The following is a 21,745-nucleotide window of genomic DNA, read 5'->3' as shown; positions in this document are numbered from 1 at the left end:
ATGGTGAGGGAGTGCTGGGAGCTGGTCAGGACCTGATGGTTTGAAGGTTTGCTCTCACAAGGAGAACGAGCATGTGGCCCGTGGCATCCAGGAATGGCATCTCACAATCCATGAGCTTTTTCCTCTGGGGCCTCCAAGCCCTGAGGGCGAGGTGGGGTGGGATGGGTGGGAGGTACCCTCTACACTTCTGGACTTGGGCTGCTTTGGGTGCTGGTGTGAGGTGAGGCCAGGGGACCCAGGTTGGAGAAGCGGGTGTCTTTCCCCACAGGCCTTGGGAGACTCAAGAATGGGCCTCCTCCTGCCCCCTCTCACAGAATAAGACAAGGGATAAACATCAGAACACATGCCCAGGAAGGAAATCACGTGGCCATTTCCAGCTCCTCAGACAAAGGTGGGCTTCAAATAGAGAGGCCTGGGTCATTTCCCCAGATCTTGGGAGCAGAGGGAGGGGGAAGAGGCAAGCCCAGAACAGAGAGGGGAGAAAAGAGAATCGGCCAGGGACACGGGTGGGGAGCATGCTCTCTTGCCCGCATCTTCCTCAGGGGTCAATCAAGGGCAGCCGAGTTAGCGGCAACCCATCTGTCAGGCAGGCCCTGCACCTTGGAAGAGGCCACAGTTGTTCCTTCAGGTTTTTCTAGAATGATGACGTCAAGGAGGCATCGAATGCACAAACTGCATGTTCTAGGTGTTGGTGGCACACCTGGCGTGTGTGAAGGTCTTGTTCAGGTCCTGAGACCTGCTCTATAAGTGGCGGGCTGCTTCTTTGTAACTTGTAACTTGCTGGCTCCTCTGTGCTCAGGGAGTGAATGGTTAGGGGGCGGTGTGATCTCCTGAACCCGTTGTTTCATTCAGTGTGTCCGTCCGTCTCCCTCGGGGTCTTCTGCTTTGTCGCTGCCCCTCCACTTTATCAAGCATGACGTCTTTTCCAGGGACTGGTCCCCCCTGACAGCATGCCCAAAGGACATGAGATGAAGTCTCGCCTCCCTCCTCGATTCTAAGGAGTGCCCTGGCTGTCCTTTTTCCAAGACAGATTTGGTGGATCTTTTGGGGCTCTGTGGTGCTTTCAGTATTCTCCACCAATATTCCTAATGCAAATGCATCAGCCCTGCTGCTGCTCTGGTTCCCGGCCCAGCTTTCGGCAGCACAGGAGCCGGTGGAGAACACTGTGACCCGGCCAGGTGCACCTTCGGTCTCATGATCCTTCACTCTGGGCTAACCCAGTGGGCGTTTGGAGAAGCTCCACTCACGGGGAGTCTGTGGAGGAGTGAGGCTCCCCTCCCCTCCCCATCTTCCAGAAGGCTTTGTGGCCTCAAGGCAATTTGTGGCCTTCTCCTTAACAACTGTGGGATGGGTGGGCTAAGGGCAGCCGGTCTTCCTCAGACGCCCTGACTCACCCTCCCCTAGAAACATGATAGTGAACTCGATTCTCATCCACTTAATGGAAAGGGGCCGCCCAAGTGGTTTTCTTTCAGGGAGACTTCTTGTCTCCGATGCTAGAAATAGAAGTGGCTGGAAAGTTTTAAAGAGAAACTTCTCCTGCTTCGAGAAAAAAAACCCAAACAAACAAATCAAGATCTCCCTCGCCAAGCGCCCTGAGCCTTTCCCCGGTGGTTCGTTCTGCCTTGTCTTCCCTTCTGGAGAAAGGAGCGGCGTGCCCCGGTGGCTGGCTGAGATGAAGGGGATGGGATGCTGGTGATCATGCTCTGCACCCCATTGTGTCTTACAGGAAGCAGGCAATAGGCCCTCCTCCCAGCCCCTCTTTCAGGCCACACGGGGAGAGCAGCTTGCCTTCTGTGGGCTGAGCTTTGGTCCCTGGAGGCAGGGCCTCCTTGAGCTTGCTTGTAGAAGGGGCCCTGGCCAAGGTGCCACCGGAGGGGGAATCGGGGACTGAAGGCCAGCCCCTTCTTCGTGCGGGACTGTGGTGTGAAATTGGCCATCATGAATGCAAGGATGACTTTGGCTTCGGTCAACGTGCTCCGTGGTGGGGCAGAGTCTGGGCTCCACGCCTCCTGCTGATGGCTGCGGGTTAGATGAGCTGCTGCTTCACCAGCCAGAGACCGTGAAAGACAAGTCGTGGCAGGGAGGGAAGGCCATTTCCTGTGCTCACATGGGTGCCACTCCACTTGAGAAAAGAGCCCTTTTCCCCTGATGCATTTTCGTGTGCTGTCTGTCTTGGCACTGCCCCCACTTCCCTCCCCTATTTCTCCCCACATGCTGTTTTCCACACTGCGGTGAGTCTGACTAGGGCTTCTGTCGTTCTACAAGTGTCAACGGGAGCAGAGCCCAGAGCAGACTGGCAGCAACTCTCAACCTTTTATCAAAAGGCTACAGTCTGGGCAATAGATGGATGCCAAAGGCCCCCCTCGGAGAGGGCAGTGACATGCCCCTGCAGCCTCCTGCAGAAAGAACCAGCTAGCGCAGCCAGCAGTGTCTTTGGGGACAAAGCTGGGGTTCCCATTGGCTCTACCCCTATATATCAATACATTTTATGATGCGTTATCATGCCTACCAGGAACAAACAGGAAGAGACTGACCGCACCAATGGAGGTTCTCATCTTTCTTATCATTACCCTCCCAGGACTTCCGTCTCCCTAACTTGCAGTAGCGGGAAGAAGAATGAATTGGGATCGTTCTGCGGAGTAAAATGGCTCAGAAGAGACATGCTGGTCCTGCCACACTGACCCTGGTCTCCCTGGTTTGTTGCCCAGGGGTGCCTACACTCCCCTAGTACCCATCCTTCCCCACAGCAGAGGGTGTGTTCCCAAGCAGACACCCTCTCCTAGCGAATGTGGGCGACCACAAAGCATTGTGGTGCCCTCAAAGCATTCTGATGGTTTCTCTTCCTGAATCACTGTCCTTTGAAGACCGCCTAGCTGTCTTCGTGCCTGTTTGCTCGGAGCCTGTGGACATGTTCTTTATAAATAGCCAAGCCTGAAACCTCCAAGCTGCCTGAGCAATTCCCATCAGATAGACTCTGGTTATGAGAGGTCTGTTTGTGTTGGCCGGTCGGCTGCAGCTCACACGACCGTCTCTCTCCTCTAGCACAATCACACAGCTTTCTTCCCCAAGCCAGCAAGACCACCGACTCCAGGGCTTTGGTGCGGGGAATTCAGAAGGGGGAAATGCTTCGGTTCTGGTTAGAAAACCAAAAGGGGACATGCATAAACAGAGTTCAAATCTCCTGCCCAAAGAAGAAAATGGTGCCAATTTGGGAGACTCTCAAAGCCACAATTCAGATGAGAGTCACTGGCCAGGCCAGGCCCACACAAAGCTGGGTTCACTGAAAGCTAATCCAGCAGCCACGTCCCTACCTGGAGAAGCCGCTTCAGCTCCCAGGTGCCAGTGTTTACTCCCTCTGATTCTCACCTTCTGCCCGCGAACACTTCTCTGATCTCTCTGGGGCCTCCAAGTCTTAGGCCAAGTACTTTAGCACTATCGTCTAGTTTAAACACTGCCCCCCCCCCTACCCTCTCCACTCCCCCCCCCCACACACACACATGCGTCCTCCCCTCTCTCCATTCCCAGCTTGGCCTCTTGAGTTCAGCACCATGACTGCGCCTCTGGAAAACACCTTTAGCATTTGCTCTTCCCTTACCCCATCGTATCCGCCTGGCACATCTCCTCTCCCCACAGGTGCTTGGTCTACACCTGCACTGGAACAGTGACATACTGCTGGGGAAACCAACCAGCCAATCAGAAACAGCACTGAGCCATGTGCACTGGCTTTATCGCAGACTTGTCTCCACTGGCCTTCAACGGACACTGGCGCTGCCAGGTGATTCCACCGCGCCTTACTGATAAGTTAACTGGCTCATGCTCAGAGAGAGTTATTTCAGAACTCCTCTCTCATCAGCTCTCCAACACTACACCTCCCTTCAGCTCACCCTCATCTTTCATAGAGAAAACAGGAACCCCCTAATGGGACATGCCTCCTTCCCCCACTACGGAGTCCGCTAAGCTCCTCGTCTTCAGCACCTCGCCCTGCCTTCCCTCTTGTTCCAGAGAAGAAGTGTTCCTCTTCCTCTCGGATCCCCACACTTACATTACACTCGGGCTCCTGGGCCCTCATCCAGGAACGTCACTGCCGCACCGGCATTGTCCTCTCCTCACAGGGCATCAACGACTCGCTGGCTCCAGATGACCTGTCCTCACCTTTACCACACGTTGTTAAATGAAACAGCCCGGTCCCTTGACGTATGTCCTCTTCCAGCACCTGGCCCTATTTCCTTGCCCTCGGGGGAGCAAATCAACGAGAACGTGTTGTCTCTGCTTGCTGTGTCTGTTTCTTCACTCCCGAGTTTCTCCTCATCCACTTGTTGGGCTTTTGTCCCAACCACTGCCCTGAAAGGGTCCGGCCACAGTCACCCAGAGGCCGCCATCCTGCGGAAGCTGAAGTTGAATTCTCGACTTATTTGATTTCTCAGTCGACATTGATGTTAACACCCGCCTTTCTTGGTACATCTTCTTCTTTACGGTTCTCTAATGCCCCATTTTCCTGGTCTCCCTTCCACCTTCCTACTGTTCCGCTTATGTCTTCTCTGACAGTTCCTCTCTCGCTTTCAGATCTCTAGATCTTGGGGTTCCTGGGGTGTAGCACTTACCCCTCTTCTCTTCCATATCTATAGTTCCTTTCAGATGAATCCATCCAGTTGCAGTGCTTTAAATATCTCCCAGTGATGACGCTCAAACTTTTATCTCCAACTTGGGTTTAGCTTTGAAATTCTCGTCTCCTACTCTCCATGGCCTACTCTCCCCTTGAGTGTGTGATTGACATGTGATGACAACATGGCTGAAACACAGCTATTAAGGCTGCCTGTCCCCACCCCCCCAGCAATGCTCCCTCCAGGGTTCTCTATCTCAGTCAATATCATCACCCTCCTTCCACTTGCTGGCCCACAGGGCACCCTTAACGTCTCTAGTTCCTTCTCACTCTACATCCAAGTTACCAGTAAGGGCTGCTCACTTTACCTTCAAAGAATGTCTCAGTGTGCGCCACAGTGTGGGAACATCCCACATGGGACCAGCTCTCCCCTCCTCCTTGGTTATCACACCAAAAATCCCTGTAGCTTCCCAATGTACTGAAAAGTGTTTGTGCAGTCCTGTCTTCCCGAGTGCAAGGGCCAAGTGGTGTCATGACTCCCCTTTGAACCAGGTGGTCGGTGGTGGGTGGTGGAGACCACTGCTGGCATATCTGCGTGGCTCAGCACCTCATGGCCCGCACTATGAATGGCCAGATTTGTACTGTCTGTTCTTGGCGGACAGTAGGTCACAATCACACCTTCTCTTGGGTTTATTTTGTGAGTTGCCATCTAGTGGTTCCGGCTCATGGTGACCATATGGATAATAAACATTTTAAAAACTTACTGCCATCAAGTCCATGATCCTATAGGACAGGGCAGGACTGCCCTTTTGTATTTCTGAGACTATCACTCTTTATGGGAGAAGAAAGCCTTGTCTTTCTCCTGCGGAGCAGGTGATGGTTTCGAACTGCTGACCTTGTGGCTAGCAGCCCATCACATAATCACTATGCCAAAAAGGCTTGGTATGTGTAACAGAACAAAACATTGCCTAGTCAAGCACCGTTCTCATGATCACGTTCTCATGATCACGGGCATATTTGCCCATGTGGTGACTGGTACACCAAGCCAGCTCATGGCAGGTCTCCCTCGTTTCTGCTGACTTTCCCCTTCACCATTCATGATACCCCTTTCCCTTGGTCAGCCAGGTGATAGAATCCCCATGGGACTGCCAGAGAGCTTCCTTCCCCCTGTTCGTTCTGTAAATGGGATACGCACACCCCCTTCGATCACTGCCTCTTTTGAAAACACTGAAATAGGATCAACTTACCCTCCTTCTCCAGGGGTGGGGAACATTTTTTCTGCTGAGGGCCAATTGGCTATGGATAACCTCATTCATGGGCCATATGGGTCAAGCATTTGATTAGCTCACCCCTAATGTGATGGCTGGAATGCTTCTCTTTGGTGAGGTGACTGGGGGTAGCTGGTATTAATGATTTCATTGGCCTTATATGCCTTTTGGGCTGGATGTTCTTTCGCCCTATCTTAAGTGTCTGGCCTGCAGCAGAATCCTGCGGTGTGTTTATTAAAGTGGGTTCTCAGGCCTAATCCAGGTCAAAAGAGACAGATCCTGCAGCCAGGGCTGAGCGGTTTCCTGGGAACATGCACTTGCAGCCCACCCCTGAGGGAGTCCCACATACTCTTCCTGTTGAGGTACACTGCTCCGAGAGGATAGCCTATTGGGAGCACAAATTGTCTTCAGCGTACTGAAGAGTTAACACCTTTGGGAAGAGGCAGAAAAGAGGGAGAGTGATTTTGGTGACTATTTTCCTGGCCACCGTACACACCTCCATTCAACTCCCAACCCCTCCATCAAGTGAGCTACTCTTCCTCCTTTCTTATCCCCTCCACCCCGCCCCCGCCATGCCTCCCTCACTATTCAGGGCCGGTGCCTGCTACGGGAGCTGTAACAGAGACAGATGACATCATGCACATTTTTCCTCATTAGATGGGTATCTTTTGAAATGCATTTTATTTCACTTTGTTCTACCAGCAATATAGAAACACATACTCATAAAAATACAATTATAAATTGTCCATAAACTATGTAATAGCACTTGGTATTGCTAGAAGACACAGGGAGGAGGCCTCGCTCAGCCTGGGTGAGATGTCGCCACGCCTGCCCCGGCTTTAGTGATTGCTACTGGACTTACGAAGGCATCTGACGTCACCACACACGGCAGTGCCCACAGGGATGTCATAGGGTGCGCCCAGGGCATACTTGGGGCCGGTGGAGAGGTGGCTTGATGATGACCAGAGCTACAAACCGCATTGTATACACAATGGAAGCCAGGACGCTGCCCTGGGCAGCCGGTCAGGTTAGGCTGGCGTGGCTGAGACCCATAGGCATCGGCCCTTACAAAGCAGTGACCCCCGAGGCTGAACAAGGTTCCTAGTTCGGGAAGTTGTGGAAAGTAAGAGCACTAACAATGTACTGCAAGAAAGCTTCCCTGTCTTTGCCCCCTCCTCTTTGCCCTCCTTATCCCAAATAGAATTCACTTGGGCTGGACTAAGAAAAATCACCATGTCTTGATCTTAATCTCCTCTCTAAAAACAAAGACAGGAACATTAGACTAACTGGGCAAGTCAACCACTCATCTTTTACTATAGTAAGTGATTTAAAAATTCTGTAAAATGGGTTCAATGTTTACTGTATGTTCTTTGCATGTGCGTGGGTAAGTGCAGGCAGACTCGGGCAATGACACCATGCTGCCTCAAGGGTGTGTTCGTGAAGAATTCTGGGAGGAATGCTTCTTTCAGGCTTGGCAGCGCTTGTGCATCGTCCCTGAGGAGAGACTTGCCTCCCTCCCTTCCTGCATGGTCAGAGAACATGCCTCTCCACTGTGGTCCTCTAAATGGGGCCCTTTGGGCCTCAGACATCTCTTCTTACTCAGATTAGAGCAAGAAAACATCTTACTATGTTGTTTGACCTTCTTTGAGGAAGCATCCACCCCTTTGGAACCACCCAGAAATGACCAAGTTGCTTTCTGTCTAACTAGGGACTATTTATTTGCATCCTCCCACACTCAGCTCACCAAAGAACAGCAACATCTCCCAGGTGTGTGTGTGTGTGTGTGTGTGTGTGTGTGTGTATGAAAGGACTAGCTATGAAGCTGGGGAAGCAGGACGCTGAACTTGGACTATCGATGGGGATGCCTGTCCTGCGAGGCCACTACATGTCCTGTAGGTCCACTGTCCAGACCCTGCACGGGTTTGACCTGAGTATTTGAATTTCAAGGTGGGAGGGTGAGTGAGGCTGAGTAGGTTGAGAGTCGGGGATGTGGCCATTGGCAGGGTTAGCAAAGCAGTGCAGCCATCTTTGGGGTTTGATTAGTCATGATTAAACACATCACTGTCCTACAGCTGCTGAATAACTGTGTGATTTAAAGGAACTCAGTTTCCTTCTCTGGGTTTCCGCTAACTCCTTTTTTGAATGGGAGGGCAAGACTAGGTGGCATCTATGATTAAAACTGCCCCCATGATTTTACAATTGGACTAGGTGGGTGGAGGACCATATGGTGTGACATCAACCACTCACCATTAATGGTATTAATTTTCCTAACCTGTTGAGGTTTCAGTTTTCAACTTGTTGTTAGGGAAAGTCTCTTAAGGTCAAATACGTGGGCTCTGCACTTGACCTACCCAAACGTTTTCTCTCTGGGGCTGGGGGGAGGGGAGGCATGGTGGTGGTGGTAAACAGATATTTACAAGTTAGCAACAGACAGGTCAACTGAAGTCAGTTGTCCGGTCAGGCACAGAATCTCCGAGGAGGCTCAAGACAAGCTCTGGCCCCCTCAGTCATTCTCTAGGGAGGCAACTGTAAGGTCAAGTAGGTGATGCTGTCTCCCAGAGGAGAATTATGGTAAATCTGTTTATTATGCTGCCTGGTTCTATCACCAAGAGTTTCCGAGGCACTCTCCGGGTTGTGGAGGGGGCAGCAAGGAAGCTCTTTGGAAGTTATGATTGAAATAGCTCATTTGGCCCCACCTGCATGGGTGTGTGCCCATTGCATGTATTGAGCCACACAGACACAAACGGAATGGCCTTGTCATGGTGAGAGCAAAGGCTGATGCGTGTTCTCCAGGGGTACTGGCTGCCAGGCTGGGGCACCTGTGGCCCAAGCTTCACAGTGTGATGCCTTTGGGTTTCTCCCCCAGTGTGTCCCCATCAAGACTGCTGAGTCATCCATTGAAGGTCAACTGTAGCCTTAGAGGACATCAACATGGTGCACATATCCAACATATCTAGCCACCTTCCCCTCTGGGAGCTCCATGCCACTGGGAGACCTTCTCCTGGGAACCCCTCCTTTTGGGATCCCAGCCTGAGGACAGGACTGCTATGGATTGTACTGGGACCCCAGTTCTCATCTCCCTTCTGGCGATAGTGACCCTTCCGTGGAATCTGTGGGTGTTAAATGAAGGGCCAGTTATGGGGCTGCTGGGTTTCCCCAGCTGGGGCCCCTGAGAGAACACCTTCCAACAGGTCCTGGGGGTGGGTCTTGGAGAAGCACGGCAGATCTGTTCAAGGTGTGCCCTGGCTCTGGGGAGACCCCAGTACCACTCCACTGCCCACCTGCAGGCTTTCTCAGCAGAGAGAGAATCTTCTGGAGTTGATGTTCATCTTGGTGACACCGATGAGCTTGAGTGGGGTGGAGAGGCTGAAGTAGGAGGTGAGAGGGGAGTCACAGATGAGGTCGGACAGCTCGTCCCTCTCCTCCAGCTCATAGGTAGCATCATTGAGCATTCTCCTGTGGAGGTGGCAGGTCTGCTCAATCTTTAGCTTGTTAATGTCACTGCGCAGGCGCATGAGCTGTCTTGCCAACTGCTGGTCCTGCAGCCGCATCTCTGTCTGGAAGAGAAAAGGGGGTTGGTGTCAGCAAATAGTGGGGTGAATGGTCTGACAAACAGAGACCCATGAGTAGGAAAGCTAATCAAAGAGCTCCCGTGGAGCTGTGGATTAGGCTTTTTGATTACTAGCCATAAGGTCAGTGGTTCAAAGGCACAAGTCACTCGGCAGGGAAAAGATGAGGCTGTCTGCTCTGCAAATGGACTTGTTGGTGGTGAGGTTGTTTGCTTTTTAATTGAAGTCTTCAATCATTAAACAGGTCACCTTGGAAATAGGAGGGCTTTGCTAGCATAGGAAGGTGAAAAGACACCGGTAACAATGTGGCGCATGAGGGTTTGCTCACAAAATGCCATTTTGTGCTTGATGAGCTACTATGCCTCCCCAGTTGCCACGCAGCCCATTGAGACTCCGGGGCCCTGTGTGTGTCAGAGCAGAACTGTGCTGCAGAAGCCTGCCGAGGGCCGAGGCTTTGGAAGCAGGTCGCCAGGCCTTTCTTCAGAGGCATCTGTGGGTAGACTTGAAGCTCCGGTCTTCCATAGAGCTGCCTCGCATATTAATGTGTGCATCACCCAGGGACTTCATGTTATGTTAGGCCCCTTCAAGAGGAGCACAGCGGTCCTGGTTGTAGCTGATTTCCATTCAGTCTCACTGTCAGAGATTTAGACTGATGGGGTAAAAGTCCAGAGAGATGCACGGGAATGACAAATACCGATGAATGTGATTGGGGAAGGTATAGCAGGGCTCCCACTGGAATGACAATGCTTTAGACCTTATGCTGGGGGAGGGAGGGTGTGGTCTTTCAGCATTTTGGAATGTCTCAAATCTCTTTGAATAAAGAGTCAGACATAGAAATAGATTGATATTTATTGAGCGTTTTTCTATGAATCAGGCACAGCTCTGAGTTGTTCGTGTACATTATTAACAGATAACAAACGGTTCCTCTTTATTATCACCCCCGTGGGGTGCATGTTGCAGATGAAGAGGCTGAAGCACAGGAAAGAAAGCAGTTTGTCCCAAGTCAGAAGTGGAATGATGAACCTAGACAGTCAGGCTCCAGACCCCAAACCACTGGCAACTCTGGTCTACCTTCTAAGGTATGGTCGGATTGAGGGGGTTGGGGCTTGTTGTCTGCTTAGTGGTCAGAAGGTTCACGACCTTTCTAATGCTGTCATGTCTCCTGCCTGAGAAAGATGGGAGAATGACAGATTGTTAGGAACAGAAGTCACAGGCATGCTAATCTTGTTGGAACTTCACCCCCGAAGTACCAGCAGGCCAGTGAGGTTGGGCATCAGAGAGCTTCAATGAATGACTCATTTTTACACGGGACTTCTTGTGTAAGTCCAAGACCAGTCATGGCTAAGGAAGAGAAAGTGGAACAGAACTGAATTTATAAAATGCAGGTGAACCGCAATGGAAACCCAAATGAGAAAAATGATGGAGCAGTGCTCTGATCGAAATGCAGTCTCTCTCTTGGGAAAAAAGGGGTGGGGGGTGGGGGGAGAATGTGTATTGCATAGCAAGCAAATCTCTTGAATGGCAGAGCTGGAAACAACGGTGCCCAGCTCAAAGGTGGCAGCCGATTATACCACTTTGAATGTATGTTGCTTTCCACAGTCCTGGCACAGTCTCCTACCCCAAGCTCCTCAAAGAGCTCCCTACACCTCTTCTGACTCCCCATTCCAGTTTTCTCTGCATCAGCCAAATTTTCCAGATTTAGATCTGTTCTGATCTCACTTGATCAGGCATGACTGAAACAATCCAAACCAGTTCAAAGGCCTGGTTTCCCAGCTGTAATGTGGAAGGAAGAGGATTCGAACTCATGGGGATGCTTCAAGTTCCAGGTGCCCAGCGTTTTCCACCAACAACACTTTATCACTAAATCATGCCACTGACTGCTCTGACTGAACACAAGAGCTTATTGCTCCTCATTATTGGCTGCCACATTTACAAGTGGTTACTGAGCATTTGGGGGAGAGAGATGGGGCTTTGTCCTCTGTAAACAGAGTTTCAGACCCTCACAAAGGCAGCTCTCCCCTGGCCTCTGGAGTCACTGTGAGTCAGCCTGACTCGTGGCAGTGAGTCATGGCGTGTGTTTATCTACTCATGCTTAGCTACGCACTTTCATTTGATACTTGGGAAAATCAGCTACGAGATTCCAGAGGGACCTTCCTGGGGTGATGCAAATGTTCTCACTCCCCGCCTCCACCCTGTTCAAATCAAGTAAGGCTTTCGCTGTTCTGTCCTTTTCTTTCACTTTTGAAATGCACGTCTGCAGGTTTTTCCTCTTGCAACTTCACAGACAAGAAAAATGGCGCTATAAAGTCCTGTCAGCAAAACATCTGATGACAAAAATGGGGATTGAAGTTCCTATCTTCTAATTCTAATTTATCTACTTCTCAATTCATATTTCTTGCCCATCAGAAATTTGCTTGACTGACAAGAGCACCAAATGAATTAACACAGGCTTTCCCAGGGTGGCTGGTCAGTCATTCATTCCGTACGAAGCACCTCACCATAGCTGGAACTGCACTGGATGCTGACTAAGCCCTTCTGAATGAGACGATGTCAAATATGGCTGGGAGATGGCACCAGCTCAGTCCCAGTCATTGCTTTGTGTAAGTTGATCCTCTGCAGAGCTGTGCCCAGCTTTGCTAGAAGCTAGCTCTTTTTAAAACTAGCAGCTCTGTGGTTTAGATTTGATCTCAGGTATTCTATCTTTGGTTGAAAGGGATACTTTAGAATTGGGGAAATTGAGATTTGAGCAGAGGTCTGGAGCTATCTGTAAGATGGTACCTGTCATGGGTCCATGGGATTGGAGGTGGGAGCTATTTTTCTGGGACTGATAAACCCATTGCGGTTGAGAAACTCAATGCGACAGTATAGAACTGCCCCCATCGGATTTCCAAGACTGTCCTCTTTCTAGAAGCAGACTGCAACATCTCTCTCCTGTGGATTTGAATTACTGTTTTTTCTGATCAAGCAGGTCAGAGAACAATTTAGAGTTTAAACTGACTGCCACTGAGTCAATTCCATCCTATGGTAACCCTACTCAGGGTTTCTGAGACTGCAAATATTTATTGGAACTGGCAACCTCCTCTTTCTCCTGTTTAGTAGCTAGGTGGGTTTGAACCTCTGACCTTTTAGTTATCAACCCAATGCCTAACCCACAGTGCCATCAAGGATCCTTAAAAACCATCATAGTCAGTGGGAAAAATGGATTAGAAATACAAGCGTGACTTCCTTTGACTGTACAGAGGAACTTCGGTGGAGTCATCTAAGACTTCCATTGAGCCTCTATGCATTGAACTCTACATTAGGGGAAGGAGAGAAATAAAACCACATTTCAACAGGGATGGTCATTCTGGCCATCTCCTTGGTTCACAAAAGGGGCCTGCACACTTATTTCCTCAGCAGGACTTGGTCCCGAGGGTGACTTATAGCATGAGCATCTGACCCTGGGATTCACTGGGGGAATCTTCTATTTAACGGTTCAGAATATGCATTTTGTTATGACTCTCTGAAGGCAAACCATGCTCCACTGGATGCTCAACCACAGAAGCACTGTTTGTTTAAGGAAAGGACCAATGAAAACTGGCTACATTGGACCTATGAGTATTGCCACCCACTCTGTGTCCACAGAAGGGATTTTGCAAGGGTAACTGTATACCTTGAACACTGAATGAGAGCCCTGGTGGTGTAGGGAGTTACATGCTGGGCTGCCAACCACAAGGTCCATAGTTCAACACCCCCTGCTGGCATTTTTCTCCATGGCAGAAAATTGAGGCTTTCTACTCCCATAAAAACGTGCAATCTTGGAAATACTATCCCATCCTTGAAGGTTGCTGAGTCAGAATTGACTTGATGGCAGTGCCGTAGCCTTTCTAAGTCTCCCAAGAACAATGCACACGGTTAAGAGGCATACATTTCTTTTTAATTAAAAAACTTTTTAAAAGGAGGAGGGGGGAACAACAAGTGAACTAAAATCAATAGAAAGAAAAGTGTAGGATGCCTGGTGGCGCTTAATCAAGGGCAATGTAGCAGCGAGGACGTACTAAACCCAAATGAAGGCCAAACATGATGGTGGGACAAGAGGAAAGTAAAAGGAAATAGCGGAAAGAACCAGGAGGCAAAGGACATTTATAGAGGCCTAAATACAGGCATGTACATATGTAAATATATATATAACTAGAGGGGAACAGAACTATGTATTCATATCTATATGTTAAGAATTAAGGTTGCAGATGGACTTTGGGCCTTGACTCTGTGATGCTCACCTTCATGACACGATTGCTGAAGACAAAATGGGTGCATAAGCAAATGTGGTGAAGAAAGCTGATGGTGCTCAGCTATCAAAAGATATAGAATCTTCAAAAGGCTTGAAGATTAGCTGAGAATCAACAAAGCCCACGTGGAAGAAGCACACCAGCCTGTGTGATCAAGAAGTGTTGATGGGTTCAGGTATCAGGCATCCAAGACCCAGAACAAGATCATACCAAATGTGAATGGGGGGTGGAAGTGCATGGAGTGGAGACCAATGCCCATCTGTTGACAATTAGACAATCCCTCACAGAGGGATCACAGGGAAGATATGAGCCAATCAGGGTGCAGTATAGTTCTGATGAAACACACAACTTTCTTCTGGTTCTTTGGTGGTTCCTCCCAACCACTATCATGACCTCAATTCTACCTTACAAATTGGATTAGACCAGAACATGCACACCGCTACAGATAAGAGCCTGAAACACAGGGAATCCAGGATAGATAAACTCCTCAGAGCCAACAATGAGAGTAGAGATACCAGGAGGATTAGGGGAGGGTGGGGGGAGAAAGGGAGAATCAATCACAAGGATCAATATATAACCCCCTCCCAGGGGGATGAATAACAAAAAAGTGGGTGAGGGGCAACAGAGGACAATGTGATATGGAAATAATAGTCTATAACTTATCAAGGCTTTGTGAGAGAAGGTGGGCAGGGGAGGGAGGGGGAAGAAATGGCGAGCTGATATCAGGGGCTCAAGTGGGAAGAGAATGCTTGGATAATGATGATGGAGCATATGTGCAAATGTGCTTGACACACAGGATGAATGTATGGATTGTGATAAGAGCTATAAGAGCCCCCGATGAAAGTAAGAAGAAACAAAAGGAGGAAGGGTGGTGCTGATCCTGCTTGGAAGAAGTCATGGCAGCTGTTGAGTAAGGAGTTGAGGGCTATGGTATAGAAAAAGCAAAGTCTGAACCCTTCTCTTCAAGTTCCACCAAAGGAGTATTCAGAAGGTTGTTTTTTTAAAATTTTATTTATTTATTTATTTTCTTTTTAAACATTTTATTAGGGGCTCATACTACTGTTATCCCAATCCATACACACATCAATTGTGTAAAGCGCATTTGTCCATCGTTTCTCAAAACATTTTCTCTCCACTCAAACCCCCGACATTAGGTCCTCATTTTTCCCCTCCCTCCCCGCTCCCCCCTCCCGCATGAGCCCTTGATAGTTTATAAATGGGTATTTTGTCATATCTTGCCCTGTCCGACGTCTCCCTTCACCCGCTTTTCGGTTGTCTGTCAGAAGGTTTTAACAGCACACTCCTGTGCTTGGCCCACACACTGTTAGATAGATGCCTTATATATATAGTTTCTTTGCCTCCTCCCTACAACCATGGGATGACAGGCATTGTATTGAATTCTGACTCAGAGAGGTCAGGGCTTAGCACAGGATCGACTAACTTGTGAATGGTGGTACTCTGACCCAAGTGGGGTCAGTGGAGCCCAGAGCTGATGACCTTTCTTTGGCTCCCACCCAAAGAGGTGGACTGCTTAGAGGAGGATAGTGTCACAGAAAGTGGTCTCAGGGGCAGCAGGAGTAAGACAGTCACAACTGTGGGATTAGAACTCTGGGTCCAACCTGAGCCCCACTCGCTACCAGCAGAGTAGTGTACCTCAGTGTTAGCTGAGCAGTAGTAGTGTTAGTATAGAAGTTATCAGTGCTCCTTAAACTTCTGCCATTGATCTACAGAAAAAAGGATAAGGCTTTCTACAAGGATTGTGAGCATTAGAGAATGAATATTCTACCATAGCAATTGGCAAGAAAAAATATCATGAATGGAAAAGTAGGTCAGTAAAAGGAAGGAAACTGTCAATGAAATACATTGATGCAACTGCCACAATGGACGCTCAAATGCCCAGCATCGTGAAGATGGTGCAGCACTGGGCGGTGTTCTGGTCTGTTACATGGGACCTCTATGCGCCAGGGTGAGCTTGATGGCAGCTAACAACATGTAAACCGAATTGCTGTTGCTATGTGCGGCGAGTGGGGTTCCAACTCCCAGCAACTCTGTGGGCTAGAGGACAAGACACTGCACGGGCCTGTGCCACCCTTGTCATCATTGCTATACTTGAGTCCATTATTGTAGACATTGTTTCAACCCACCCCACTGAGGGCTTCTCTGTTTTTAATGCCCCTCTGCGTTACCAGGGATGAGGGCCTTCTCCAGGGACTGGGTCCTCCCGACAACATGTCCAAAGTATGTGACATGCTATCCTCACTTCTAAGGAACAGTCTAGTTGTGCTTCTTCAAAGACAAATTTGTTTGCTTTCTTGACAGACTATGCATTGCAAATTCAGTATTCTTTGCCAAAGGCAACACTCAAATGCATTCATTCTGGGATGTTTCTTATTGGTTGTCCAGCTCCTGTGTACATACGAGCCCACGGCTTCGGTCCGGTGTACCTCAGTCTTCAAGATAACATCTTTGATCTTTGGCTGGTGATTGTGGATCCAAGCAAGGTGAAATCCTTGACCACGTCACTCTTTTCTGCGTTCATCATGATGTTGCTTCTTGGGCTAGTTTGAAGGGTGTTTTGTGTTATGTTGAGGTTTAATTCATACCAATGGCTGTAGTCTTTGGTCTCCTTCAGGAAGGGCTTCAAGTCTCCTCTGGGTCCCACAAGCAAGGTGTGTCCTCTGTGTATCACAGGTTGTTAATGAGCTTTTCTTTGATCTCCATGAACTGCTAGCCACATGTATGTAAGTGGTTCAACACTGTGTAAGTCTTTCCTCTCCGGGATAAGAAAGGAGAACCTACGAGGACTTCCAAGATTTAATCTTCATTACAGAGACTGAGACCTTGGCCCTGACACCTGGCCCCTGTGACTCAACTATCAGTAATGGTTTAATGCTCTCCTGGCAAAGGCTCAAACTGTGGACGTGCTGACTTTCAATCCCTCTCTGAGGGTGGCCCATTGCCCCATCCACATAAAGGCACTAGCTGGATTCCCAGAGGTGTAACTAATTATTCCAATAATCCTATAATTAAGGCTGTGAGAGTAGGGAGAAAAGCCATTGTCCCTGGATCTGTGGGCCCATTGAGGTTAATGAGTTGTCCCCACAGGCGTGATGGGCCATGCAGAGGGTGTGGACATCGGTGGCTTCTTGTATTTGTGGTGTAAACCTGGCAGTAAGGAGAAGATCTTTGTTTCTCTCAGGCAGACAAGAATGCTTCTTAGGGGAACGCCTTTGTGTCCCCAAGGGCCTGGCTAAGTAATTCAAGACAGTAATTAAGCGATTCCGCAAGAAGAGAAGAGAAAACGATGGGACTTTCCCTGGTGAAGGTGTGGTGTGGGACCTGGTGGGGTCCTAGCAGGTGGAAAGGCTCGAGAGCAGCGCTTCTCAACCTGTGGGGCACAACCCATTTGGGGGGTCGAACAACCCTTTCACAGGGGTCACCCAATTCATAACAGTAGCAAAATGACAGTGATGAAGTAGCAACAGAAATGATTTTATGGAACTGTATGAAAGAGTCACGGCAAGAGGAAGGTTGGAGCAGAGGGAAAACACAAGGGGGGATGATCTGCTGAGGAAAGCCGGGGAACAGAGACTGCTCAGAGGAGTGGTCCCGTTGTCCGCTGCGAGCCGTCTTCAGCAACAGCTCCCTCTTGCTTTTCCTACTTGCGGGCTGAGGTGATCAACCAAAGGCTGCCAAGTCATCGGGGTTGTCCAAGTTCCTATTTTACACACTCACCCCCCACACACAACTCACACACACAGACACCTACTAAGGGGCTTCAAAAACCAGGGGAGGAAATGGAATCAAAAGATAATGAACAATTTCCAGCAATGTTTTAAAGCCCCTGTGTGTGTGTGTGTGTACATGTACAGACATGTCTGTCTATTGTGAAAAGACAGACCCTATGTAGCACGGCTCCCATTCCAGTTTCTAGAGTTCAGTGGCAGTGGTCACATTTTCCACCTGTGTCAATATACTCTTGTTATCTGTGCTTGTTAACTCATTGCCTTCCACTGTGGCCCCTGGCCTTCTCTTCTCTGCTGTCAAATAGCTGCTGCCCACTTGGTCTCATTTTCAAAAGGATGTAATACTCAAGGGTGACAATCTGTACTCATTGAGCTAAATTACTAGTTAGTTCAAAGGTGGCTCTGGGGGGTGTATTTTTGATACAAGGTTTGAAGAGCAATTCAGGACCATAATCTTGGGACTCCTCCAGTCTCAAGAGGTTAAGCCTGAATTCTTTGAGAATTTGAAATTCGGTCCCACATACTTCTCCCTCCCTATCGGGTTCCCTCTATTGCATCCCTGACTAGCATGCTCGGTAGTGGTGGCCAGACTCTCTGGTCTCAGAGTAGAGGGGGCAGGAGTTGATAAGGGTGTCCTTGGTTTGAACATTGAATGTCACATGACCCAGAAACCTTTTCAACCCCAAGAAACCAGGGACAGTGGGCCGCCTATGCGTGTGGGTGCAAGCACTGTTAAATGGGGGGTCCGTCCTCTAACAGAGAGAGAAAGCTGTCTCAGCAATGTGGTTCTTCCGGTGAACTTGAATGACACAGGGCAGGGCTACATTCCATAGCGGCCGGGCTCCCAGAGGTGGCTTAGAGGAGAGGGAGGGTGGCCATGGAAAGTGTACTTCAGACCAACTGTGCTTCGCCAAAGGCCTCCCCAATCTTCAGGAGAAGTCGTATGCTTTTATTCACCCAGAACGTTCACTTTCATCCTCTGTGTTGGGCATAGGCTCAAACAGAGTGGTTTTCTCCATCCTACCATATATACTCGAGTATAATCCAACCCGACTATCAGCCGAGGCACCTAATTGTACCACAAAAAATTGCAGTAAAAATGTGCTGAAAAACTCGGCTTATACATGAGTATATACGGTAAATACTTTTAATTTGAGTTGCCAGTGGGATCTCTCTAAGTGCTCTGTAAATGGTACTGAAGGTTTTAGGTGGTAAAATGTTAAAGGATGTATAAATATCAGGCCCACGAGGGCCCAAGACGCCACTCTCTGCAGGCGTTACCTTTAACTTACCACAGATTCTGTTGTCTAATGTAAGTCAGAGAGATCCTCTCCTTCCACCAAAAGCCTTACCTGGAACCTAGAAATTATTGACTTATTTCTATTTCTGCAGTCCTTGGGTGGTGCAAATGAAAGGGTCCGATGCTTATCGAAAGGTTGCTGGTTCCAGTCCATCCCAAAGTTCCTCAGAAGAAAACACTGGCAATCTACTTCCCCCAAAATAGCAGCCATTGGAAACCCACCAAACCAAACCAAACTCCCACCATGGCACCAGGGCTGAATCGTGATGACCCCTGTGGGTTTCCCAGGATGGAACTGTTTAGGGGAGTAGAAAACCCAGTCTTTCTCCCAAGGAGCTGCTGGTAGTTTCGAACTGCTGACCATGCAGACTGTAGCCCAGCGTGTAATCACTTGAAAGCCCCAGGGGACACAATTCTACTCTGACCCCGCACAGGTTGTCATGAGTCTGAATTGACTCAATGGCAACTCGTCTTTTTAAAAATCCGTCTGGTCCTTCCATTTCCCAGGGAATTTCACCATACACCCTTGCTTGAGAATGTTCTATTCTCTAAATTTGGGGGAAATCACAAGAGGGCTGACAGTGGCTCCAGGCATGTACCCGTGCAAGACTGAAAGCCATTCTGAGGCAGAGATGTTAAAAAATGTATCTGCAAAGCTGGTGAGGAGAAATAGCACCATGAAGGGCCAAACCAGAGGAGCTATAAATATGCTGCGCTGGAGAAGAGCATTGTAATTAGCACAGATGTGGGCAGACAGGAGGGACCCCAAGGTGGTCAAGGGCATTCTGTCCAACCCCTATTGCTAAGCTAGCCCAGCCCCACAGTCACAATTAATCTGTGGTGAATCCTGGACAGAAGTCTGAGCAAGACATCGCCTTGGCTGCTGTGTAGGAAGGAGCAGCATGCTTGTTCGGTTCCCGCACAGTGGGAGCATGAGGCTTAGTTCTTGAACCTTGGAAACGACTTCGGAACCTTATCCCATTGTTGAACTTGCTGAACCTGAAGGTCATGCTTATTGTTTTAATCACTGCTATGCAGAAGTGTCCCCTCGGAAGCCTGGAATACCACATGCTCATGACTTACTCTTGGCTTTGGCCTTTGAGGAAAAGCCAGAATGATGTCATGTGGGGAGAAAGCCATTTGGCACTGTGGTGGTTTGCTGCCGCATGACGACTCTAGGTTCTGGGGAAAATTAAGAAAAAAAAAACCAAATTTTTTTTCCAAATACCCTTAGAAACCAAACTGAGTTTTCGAATTGATTTCCAGGGGAAGCTATGGACCCAGGAAAGGCAGGGACAGGCTTCACAAAGGTCTCCCCGCTGAGAGGCAGCAGGTCATTGGGGGGGAGCCAAAGTACTCGCTTGGCAAGCAGACATCACACATCCTGAGAGCCTGGCCTCAACAGTTCCCGTGAACATCCCTGGCCAGGGATTGTAAGTGGGTGGGAGACACCATGGCTCCCATGCGCTGGGCATGGACAGAAGCCTTCCTCTGTCTGGGCTGGCCTCCTGGCCTCTTCCGAGGGCCTCTTGTGCTTCCTGAAGCAATCTACTGGTATGAGGGAAGAAGGTTGGGCTGAGCCTCACCAAGGCCCTGAAGACCCCGTCAGACCTCTACAGCAAAAGTGAAGCTTTATTTGATGAGAACTTTGATTTGTCAAAGGTCTGTGGGTGATACAATGGTCTGTACTCAACTACTAACCCCAAAAGAAGCCTTGGTGGCACTCTCAGGACTGTTCACCCCACGATCAGCGGTTCAAACCCATCAGCCGGTCCTTGGGAAAAAGTCGAGGCTGCCTGCTCTGGTAGAGACTTACAGCTGGGAAACGCTCTACAGGGTCTCTATGAATTAGAATCCACTCAGTGGAAAAGTGGGTTTTGTGTTTGTTTTCTAATTTGGGGTGGGGGTGGGGGCAGTGGGTTTATACTAACCTAACGGATCGGCTGTTGAGCCCCGCCTGGAAGGCCCCCAGACCTTGAGTTCTGCTTCTGTCAAGCCGACAGCGAGAACTATGGAGTCAGAACAAACGCAATGACAGCAGGTTACCACTGCGAACTTGCGAGGGCCTAGACCAAACTGTGGCCTCTGAGAAGGGTGAGGTACGTTTGGAAGCCTCCCCCAGACTCGCCTCCTGCTCAGACTCTTTTGACTCTAGGGTGTGTGTGTGTGATTGGAGTTGAGTCAGAGACTCTCAGCACACACAGCAAACACTCCCCTGTTAGGGCTTCTGAGTTCAACCCCTATGCTGGGGGCCACTTGGAGGCTCTGCCAGCCTTGCATGCTGTCTCTAGTCCCCCAGACCATGGGTCCCAGGGTGTGTGGTATCGGGAGGGGTGGCCCCTGCTTGCCAGACCAGTGCACTGCTCCTTCCATCTGCCTCAGAGTAGAAACAGTTCTGGCTCCAGGATCAGGTCCCACCCAGTTCAGTCTTCAATGAGACGCATGGCTCTTGGGCAACGGGTGTGATCCCTTTGTCAAAGGGAAGGCTGATCACCTTCCTCCTCTCTCATAAGATGCCGTGAGGCTTAAAGGTCGTCTTGGAGGTGAGGGGCACTGAGAACTCAATCCCAGGAAAGGAGTTCTGCCCCCCAAGGGACAGTTGGAGAGATGGGGGTTGTTGTCAAGCCTGGTGAACTCAGGGGCAGACAGGGCCCAGGCCCCTCTCAGTCTCCTCACCAGGCCCTTCCCTGCCTTCATGCCCGCTCCCTCCACTTGTCTTTCCATTTGTGAGTCACACTGGCCAACTCGCTCCTGAAAACTTTTCAGAATCATCTTTTCCCTTCCCTGGTCCTCCAGGATGATCAAGTTCAAGGCCAAGTTCATGAACAGAAGCTATTGGTCTCACATTCTGGGCTTGTTGTAGCCTCACTAGGCTGCTGCTTCCTCTTCTGGAACCCATCCTCCCCATTGCCCTCTGGGGCCCAGCTCAACCTTGGCCTTCCCATACCCTTGCAGGCTGGGTAGCTCCTGCCATAGTCTGCGCTAACTGTGCTT

General features: G+C 49.5%; 1 protein-coding gene across 1 annotated transcript in view; it reads right to left on the bottom strand.

The window, feature by feature from the left end:
- Positions 1-6,507: 6,507 nt before the first annotated feature.
- FAM167A (family with sequence similarity 167 member A) overlaps positions 6,508-21,745 on the bottom strand; it is a 54,938-nt gene continuing 39,700 nt past the window's right edge. The window contains exon 3 of the mRNA XM_004707639.2: positions 6,508-9,425. Within this exon, the coding sequence (XP_004707696.1) occupies positions 9,162-9,425 (264 nt within the window). The 3' untranslated portion in view covers positions 6,508-9,161. The remainder of the gene's footprint in view (positions 9,426-21,745) is intronic.

The sequence above is a fragment of the Echinops telfairi genome, unplaced genomic scaffold (genome assembly GCF_000313985.2).
Source record: "Echinops telfairi isolate 266 unplaced genomic scaffold, ASM31398v2 ScPeMD7_9;HRSCAF=40, whole genome shotgun sequence".
NCBI lineage: Eukaryota > Metazoa > Chordata > Mammalia > Afrosoricida > Tenrecidae > Echinops > Echinops telfairi.
This window is presented reverse-complemented; position numbering and strand designations above follow the sequence as displayed.